Source organism: Macrobrachium rosenbergii, chromosome 55, assembly GCF_040412425.1.
Source record: "Macrobrachium rosenbergii isolate ZJJX-2024 chromosome 55, ASM4041242v1, whole genome shotgun sequence".
Taxonomy (NCBI): domain Eukaryota; kingdom Metazoa; phylum Arthropoda; class Malacostraca; order Decapoda; family Palaemonidae; genus Macrobrachium; species Macrobrachium rosenbergii.
Genome location: NC_089795.1, coordinates 79,260,918 through 79,270,047, shown reverse-complemented (window position 1 = coordinate 79,270,047; position 9,130 = coordinate 79,260,918). Strand labels below are relative to the sequence as shown.

The 9,130-nt window shown below is 37.6% G+C and overlaps 1 protein-coding gene across 1 annotated transcript; it reads left to right on the top strand.

Moving 5' to 3' along the window:
* Positions 1–1,073: 1,073 nt before the first annotated feature.
* On the top strand, positions 1,074–2,297 carry LOC136835249 (uncharacterized). Its single transcript, XM_067098526.1, has 4 exons — positions 1,074–1,164; positions 1,504–1,635; positions 1,836–1,988; positions 2,179–2,297. Exons 1-4 carry the CDS (start codon positions 1,133–1,135, stop codon positions 2,273–2,275), a joined length of 414 nt encoding a protein of 137 aa, XP_066954627.1. The 5' UTR covers positions 1,074–1,132; the 3' UTR covers positions 2,276–2,297.
* The last annotated feature ends 6,833 nt before the right edge of the window (positions 2,298–9,130 follow it).

The following is a 9,130-nucleotide window of genomic DNA, read 5'->3' as shown; positions in this document are numbered from 1 at the left end:
TTTAATTTGAATAATTAAACCACCCTTGAACAGCATCTTTGTTCAAAATGCAAGGTGGGTGGGTCAACTTCATGCTAGTCTAATTCACGATTTGTGTATTTAAAGAAGACTACGACGACAATACACCGTCAGTCCATCACCGTTTCTGGACGATAAGGTAAGTGAAGCTTACAATACTCCTTTTGGTTTTCTGTAAAAGAAAACTGTTGTGCCGGCTTTGTCTGTTCGTCCGTCCGCACTTTATTCTGTCCGCACTTTTTCTGTCCACCCTCAGAGCTTAAAAACTACTGAGGCTAGACGGCTGCAAACTGGTATGTTGATCATCCACCCTCCAATCATCAAACAAACTAAATTGCAGTCCTCTAGCCTCAGTAGTTTTTATTTTATTTAAGGTTAAAGGTAGCCATAATCCTGCTTCTGGCAACGATGTAGGATAGGCCACCACCGGGCAGTGGTTAAAGTTTCATGGGCCGCGGCTCATACAGCATTGTACTGAGACCACCGAAAGATAGACCTGTTTTCTGTAGCCTTGATTATACGCTGTAGCGGCTGTGCAGAAAACTTGATTGCGCCTAAGAAACTTTGACGGATTTTTTACTTGTTTTTTATAAGTGCGTAATTGACAATTGAAAGTTCAATTGTTTCCATAATTCCTCTCTTTTATCACTTTATCCTGGAAATAATACAAAAGAGCCGCTAACACGGAATTTCTTTACCAATTCCTTCTAAAAGTAACGTTGTGGTTATTGAATCTGTCCAAAGTCGAAGCTTTGGATTAACCTAAATGCTGTCATCCATTATTCGATTTTGCTGTATTCAACTGAATGAAAAGATTTCCCCTCCATGTCAAGACTGAGAGGTGATTTGTAAATTCCAAAACTCAATCCTAGTACGTTCATCAACAAGGAAATAGTTTAAAATCAATGTCACATGCGTAAGTTGCGCAAATATTGTCAAAATGATCTTTACAAAAGGAAATAAAGTGTCTGTCGCAAGGCTGAGTAAAAACAACACTATTGAAGTTAGCTTGATAAGTGACACCTTCATAACTGACTGTGGCTGCTTTTGGTTGCAGGAAAAATGTACAGAATTTTGGTTTTAGCTGTCATAGCGGCCATTGCCACGGCTCAAGATGCACTCTTCGAGAAGTACGGCTTCACAAAGGTAGGTTTCATTACCCTTCTTAATTTGTGTCAATACAGCAGTAAGATGAGCGCTCTAATGCACGGTTCAGTTCACTTAGCATTAGATTATTATGTTAACCTTTACAGAAATTGCAACTATTCAGTTTATGTACTATACAGTAACTTCTTAAATGTTGATAAAAAAAAAAAAAAAAACAGTGGAGTCAATTTATTAATATTTTCGAGTAAAAACCATCCATGAACACCCACCTGTATTGATAAATATCTTAAAAATACATTTATTCAGGGTACTAAAATGATTAATATAACATAATTTCCTCACACCTGAAGTTGGAACATAGATTTTTTTTTTTAACAGACCATGGCGAGCTGTTTTGGGGAAAAGGCCTAATACGACTTCCTGGCCAGAGCTGGCAGGGCCCAACGAGAGTGCCAACAACTTCCAGTCTCCAATCTGTACAGACTTGACTTCTCTCTCTATTCACATTTGGTAGGTGTCTAAATTTCCTCAGTCTAAGACGAAATAATATAATACAAGTCTTACAGTAACTTCTGAATTCTGATATTTCTCTCTAATCCATCACATTACCCAAAATAGTATTTCAGGTACGAAGAAATATTTTAATCGAAATTTATGTGTATGTTCATTAGTACAAACTTTTAATTGGGTAATTTTCATCATTTCCTCAGGGACATCCTCTCCACTTCGGAGGAGAATCCCAGTACGTGCCCTTCCCCTCCTATCATCCGGTACATCCAGGACTTCAAGGGCATCCAGGACACCCAACGCATCCTGGACAATCCTATGTGCCCCATTCCTATCAGCAATTCCAGTACAGAAAGGTAACACTAAATGTTTTGATCAATTCCTTGTGGTAGACCATGAAAGCTGAAGTCAGGCTTATTTGATTTCTTTTCTTAAATGGAATATATGCAAGAACTAATTCCATTAGAATAATATAAGTAAGTTACAGTTACTAAACCAAATAACAAATTTTCAATACTAATTACAACTGGAATAAACTTCTTCCAGAGACGCGAAGCATCAGAAGTCCAGCCACAAAAGGACGGGCCGTTCTTTGACAAATATTATCTCTTGGATTCCGTCAATAAGATCACAGCTTCCCTGAGCAACTATACCTGCACACTCCACAAACTTGGATACGTGAGTAACTCATTACACAGGACTGGTTTTAATTTAATTTCATATAACAAGTAAAGTCTGAGAATAATATCTTTACAATGGATTAAGTAGCTTTTATCACTTTAAAGCAGATATAATGTGAAGTATAGTTTTCCCTCCGTCAGTGTGTCTGTGTTGCTTACTTCGCCATCGTAACTCCTACACGGTTTTCATGATTTCAACTGAACTTACCACAAAGGTAGACTATCATCATCATAGAGGGGCATTAAGATCTGTTCGTTAGTCACAATTGTCTTGTCAATGCAATTCGTCCAAACCAAGACTTTGTCAAAGCTAAAGTTATGGTTCCAAAGTCCGTAAATTTTGGTTATAACTTTTGAACTAAAAGTGATTGTCTTCACAGTTTGATAAGCATACTTTACTAAGAATTCCTTTCAGATGACAGATTTTTTTTACTCTGATTATTAACAAACACACTAAAAGCTGCTGCCGTATGTACCATTCGTCTTTCACATTAAAACTATATATGAATTTACTTTTTTTTTTTTAGTATTTATAGTAATGTTTTCTTTATCATCTAATTAGTTTAAATGTTCAAAAAGAAGAGACCGTAGGGGCCGGCAGACGACATTTATTTCTTAACAAATACTTTCAGTAAGCTTATTAATTTCTAATGGGGAAATAAGAGAATCATGGCAAAAGGGTGGAGTGTGGTTTTTGCAACAAGGAAATGCCTTAAAAGTCAGTCTTGAACACGAATTCAGAATAATGAGCCAGTATAGACAGGGCGTCGATTGTCGTCTCAAAATAATTATTCATAATTTTAGGATGCTTCCTATTGGCCTGGGTTTGATATTTTCACATCTAGCTAAAATTATCATCAACTTCTCACTTAGCTGATGAAGTAGCTTCTAGAAGATAGCCGTTTTAATAATATCAAAGAGCCCATTGTCTTTAATTTGCAATGTATGTACTTAAGAAAGCTATAGATTTTTCTCTATCCACTTCTTGATTCAACAATTGCCTTTAGTGTATGTGAGCTCTGATTTTATTGAAGCCAGTTAATGAATCCCTTTAGTGAATCAATCTTAAATGGAGGATTTTCATAAGACGGCGGTTTCGTCTACCCCCCTGTTAGATGTAAAATGCTAGTGAATTTTAAATATCAAATATTTTTTTCTAGGTCGATGAATATCTGAACTTGGACCTCAATAACATCGTTAATAATTACAAGAATCTCACCATTGGGGAACAATTCAGAAAAGATCTCGTAGATGGATTATACTACTGCAGAGACTTGTCAGTAAGTTGAAATGTTTTATATTTGAAAAAAAAACAGAACCCCTACAAATTAACATATATACAAGTCCACATCAACACTTCACATGCTTGCAATGCTTTACACATTTAACGAAGTGTACAGCTGTTACACGTGTCTAAATTTTAGCTTTTTCATAGTTCCGATCAAATTTGCTGCTTGGGTGAGTCCTAGAAGTACCACCTCTTTCAATGTCCCACCTTAAAATAACTCCTCGATATTTCTCCTCATTTTCTCTTTTTCCCCCCTCTTCCCAGTACTGCCTCCCCCAGCAAAACCCCAGGTCTCCCCTCCCCATCCACCTGCAGCGTCTTTTGATGGCCATGGAGTGCGAGAAGGAGACAAGGACCAACGCCTGCTTCAAGGAGGACCTCAGGAGGAACATCGACGAGTTCGATCTCTCCTTGTTCCCCGACGGCGACGACTCCGAAGAGCGTCTGAACAAGCTGTCGGCAATTATCACCGGAATCGATTCTCTCAACGAACTCGAGATTCTTTGAGCTCGAGGCGCTGGGTGGGAATTCTTTCCTGGCAAGCTCGCAGCATATTTCATCGTGTTTTTAAACGCTCGATATTCAAAAACGACTTGGCGCCTTGGCAGATGCAGTTGAAAATACATCGCGGAAATGAATTTCTCTCCAGTGCTGAGACTTTGCGTTTTGCCTGGAACTCTGGAAACTACAGTAATTAAAAGTATAAAACGAAGACGGAAGACTTTTTGCCAGTTTAATTACGAGCTCTTGTACACTTATTTAGTCAGATATTGCCTAAATTTTCTTATAAAACTGTATTTTCACCTTATTCATTTTGGAAATAGTAAGTTCTACATAGAATACTAGTATAAATGGTAGGTGCTGCAATGCAGTCATTGGCGTTTGATTAAGTTCAAACATATTAAACCGAACGTAAATGTAGTTTTTCCATACTATTATCCTCATTCTCATTCTTAAAGAGCATACACTCTTTCTGAACCGGCAAGTTTCCACAGCATTATATGGCTATATTTATTAATCAAAATGAAAAAACAAAACAAGGTGATACAAGGCTACGGCAGAGACCAAGATTTAAAATAAAAGAAGTAGTCACTTGCGCCTTTGGTAAGCAACGGCAACCAACCTGGACCTCAAACTATTGTTTTAAGTGCCGGAATCTAAGTGTGAAATGCAACAGAGGAATAGTAAAGAAGTGTCAGCTTTATACCGAAGCTTTTCAAAACTGAATTGTTGCAGAGTGAACCATTAACTTCAAAACCTGAGTACAACTGGGTTACATAATTAAGCTGAAAGTGTTTGGTGATGTAATGAATATATTTATCACCACGGTAGCTTTAATGACACTTGTAAACAAGTGAAAAATGACCCGAAGTTTCTTCGGCACAATCTAGTTTTCTGTACGGCCGCTACAGCGTATAATCAAGGCCACCCAAAATACATCTACTTTCGGTGGTCTCGGTATAATGCTGTATGAGCCGCGGCCCATGAAAATTTAACCACGGCCCGGTAGCCTATACCATATCGTTGCCAGAAGCACGATTATGGCTAACTTTAACTTTAAATAAAATAAACACTACTAAGGTTAGAGGACTGCAATTTGGTATGTTTGATGAGTGGAGGGTGGATGATCAACATACCAATTTGCAGCCCTGTAGCCTTGCTAGTTTTTAAGATAAGAGGGCAGACAGAAAAAGTGCGGACAGAAAAAAGTGTGGACAGAATAAAGTGCGGACGGACAGAAAAAGCCGGCACAATAGTTTTCTTTTACAGAAAACTAGAAACATCTGCCTGACACAACTAACTTTTCATAAATTTTTGCTTTGATCAGTTTTAAGTCTAAATACCACGAGTTTGCACGACTTAATTAATGTATCCAGGTCTTAAATACCCAATCTACTTTCAAGAATTAAAGTCTCGATTCAAAGACTTCCTAACTAAGACATGATTATGAATTCCTTATTGAACCAATCGGGTCACCATTTTTGTCATATCTAAGGGGGGTCTGGTCATGCATCTGTCAAATTTCACCTAGAGGATCCATTTTCCCTTCCAAAAAGTTGTCGTATGTATCCTAACAATCATGCCGAAGGAAAATCTGGTTTGCATCAGATCTGATATAAGTGGTTCCCTGAGGGCTTAATTATTACGGAAGCAAGTTTTGTAAAACTTGACTCCTTATTCAGCCCCAGGGTGCCACTCTCATTGAATCTCAGGACAGGAAGACATTCTTCATGTCTATCATTCTCAGAGCTTTTTCGTTCTCAAGAGTTGATTCAGACCGGCTTCCATTTTTTGCCACCAGGAGTGCTACTTTTTCACATCACATCACTAAGACAATCTTCAGATCATCTGACGTCTCAACGACACGGTTCTGTCTTTCACATGTTGCTATGTATGGCCTTCCGTAGGCAACAGACAGACTCAAAGGACGCTATTTTTGTCGAAGCAAAAGCAACCATATAAATTCTCGGTTCGAACTACCTTTAACAAATGCTCCGCTTTCATTGAGAACTCACTGACATTTCCCAGGTTAAATTTCCTCTAGTGACCTCTTTTTCGCTTCAAAAAATGGCTCCAATCTGGCTACTATAAGTAAATTTCAAAGATGGGATGCCACATACACAATAGAAATTAGGGGGAATGAAAGTAGCTATATGATATAATTTTTAAAAATCACTGACTTAGACAAAATAATGTGATAAGTTACCTCGAACTGTTTTTGGGGGGATGTATATATAAGAGATTAGGAACACTGAGCACGCTCCTCAAGGTGACTGGAATAATGGACAAAATACCAAATTCCAAAGTATTTGTATTTTTCCTAACATACGAACCCACGCTTTCATTTCGGCTGTTGAATCGTCTCAAAACACAAAATCCTAACGGTTAGGCCAATGACCGTGTGCGACCTGAGATGGCCTGAACCTACCATTGTACTTGCAGCCGCGTCCGCTTTCACACGCTCACTTGGACAAACTAGTACTTCCATTAAAGACAAGGAACCCTCTTGCCTCGAAAAAAAAGATGATCGCGAAAACTTATAGGGTTACCGATCAAAGTAAGTGCATTTGATTTTGTCCACTCAAAGTTGGTAACAAATGATGAAACGCCCGAAAATGACAAAAATACAGCAGCCAGAAATGCATGAAGCCAGCATACAACTTTAGTAATGTGAGTGAAGTAATAAATTTCAATCTAAAATACAAGCGCCCAGCTTTGAAAATGAGATTTACTAATCTACGTTATGTAAGTTCTGCAAAACAAGTTCTGAGTAACACAAACACCAAAAAATAATGTTGGATTTACTGAGAATCTCAGCTACGTCTCCATCAAGAAGAACAAAAGGAAGGGAAGGAAAGCAAAAGAACAGGAGGGAAAAGGGTACGCGACAGATAGATATGAACTGTCTATGAGGCACTGAACCTTTTTTTATACAAGATCCCTACTTAAATATACACGTAGCATCTCAGCTCTTGGATGGAAAAGAGGGACTGGAGAATTATTTCAAGGTAGAATACTTACCAAGGGATCGTTTTGCAAGCTGAAAATTTCTCAAAAAATAAAAAAGTTTCATCACTCATCCAGCAATTTTCTTGTGTTTATCTGCCCTCCGCTAAACAAACTCTTCGGTAAAGAAAGGCAAAAGTTAAAATGACTCTAATTCAACTTGCTACCTTCCAAAAAAAAAAAAAAAAAAAACTACATGAAGTTTCAAACACAAGACAACATATATTTTAAGGAACTATTGGTAATTTTTCTGTATGAAACCATCCACAGTGAATAGGAAATTACTTGTAATTATAAAAAGAAATAGACAAAAAAGATCTTACCAGATAAAAAAAATTAATGCGGTTCGGAACGACCCTGACCACTGTCCTTATATCAAATATTAAGCAAGAGAGAGAGAGAGAGAGAGAGAGAGAGAGTAAGGAGGGGTCGTCATCACGAGCCACATTCGGAGGAAAGTAATTGCTGCTCTGTGTCACACAGGCTTCTTGGGAATCCCCCGAAGTCGGCTTTAACATGCCATTCTGTCAACTGCAACTTCCGTATCGATACGCACACGAGAACACATAGACGTGCACGCCAAACTCACAAACACACACACACACACACACACACACACACACACTCAATAAAACGACATAAACATATGCACATACGCGAAAATATTAAACACATATATACACTACATTCATGCGTAATACACACACACATTTATATATAGTATATATATAAACATACATATATATACATAAACATGTATACACATGCACACAATATGCAGGTTTATAGTTTCAAGCAAGTTATAGTAATTTTTAAAAAATCAAAACCAGTTTATATAAATCTATACTGTATATGTATATATATATATATATATATATATATATATATATATATATATATATATATATATATATATATATATATATATATATATATATATATATATGTGAGAGACAGATGGAGGAGGGAGAAGATTACTTTTACCCTTTGATGTGAGGTGCCTTATGTCGTAAAGGTATGAAAGGCCTCACATCCAAAAAAAAGCTCACATTGCCAAAAAAAAAAAAGACTATACGTGTGGCAGATTATAAAAGTAAGTTTTAGGTTCTAATAATAATATGATTGGGATGTGACACTTTGACATAGCGAAACACCGGAAAAAAAACGAATACTGACATAGCGAAACATCGGAAAAAACGAATAATTTTGTAGCTTTGCACGAGAAAACACGCCATAGAAGGTTTCATGACCTATTATAAAGGTAATAGTCGGCCGTGTGTAAAAAGACCGGGGTAAAACAGTTTAGGGGTTCATAATCATAATATTATGACGTCAGGGGGTGACGTTTTATGGAGGGTGACAGAGAGGCTTAAAGTAACCTTTGCTATAACCATTAATATAAGAGAACCATAAGCATGAAGGCTTCGATGATCCAAAACTGCAAATAATATGACAGTCATATTCTGAGCGTGAAACCTTAGTGCCTTCGGGGATTGGATGACATTATATGTTTAAGACGTCACAAACTTACGTCATCAAGTGAAAGAGTGGGAAAAATAATGTTTTTCTTGTAACCCTTAATGCGAGAGACCCCACAAAGAAAGCCGATGGGTTGCAGCGTGTAGGCGACAAAGCCAGGAATTTTACGGCATTATCGAGTGATACCTCCTTATATATTAATGCTCTGAGAGAGAGAGAGAGAGAGAGAGAGAGAGAGAGAGAGAGAGAGAGAGAGAGAGAGAGAGAGAGAGATTTTCAATACTTCATAAGCAAACCATACTGAATAACCAATTATGAATTACTTCACGTGAGTTAAAAATTGAACCTCATATAACATCTTTCTTCCCGGAGAGAGAGAGAGAGAGAGAGAGAGAGAGAGAGAGAGAGATATTAAGCTAAGTATATCTTAGTTTAACCAGACCACTGAGCTGATTAACAGCTCTCCTAGGGCTGGCCGGAGGATTAGATTTATTTTATGTGGCTAAGAACCAACTGGTTACCTAGCAACGGGACCTACAGCTCA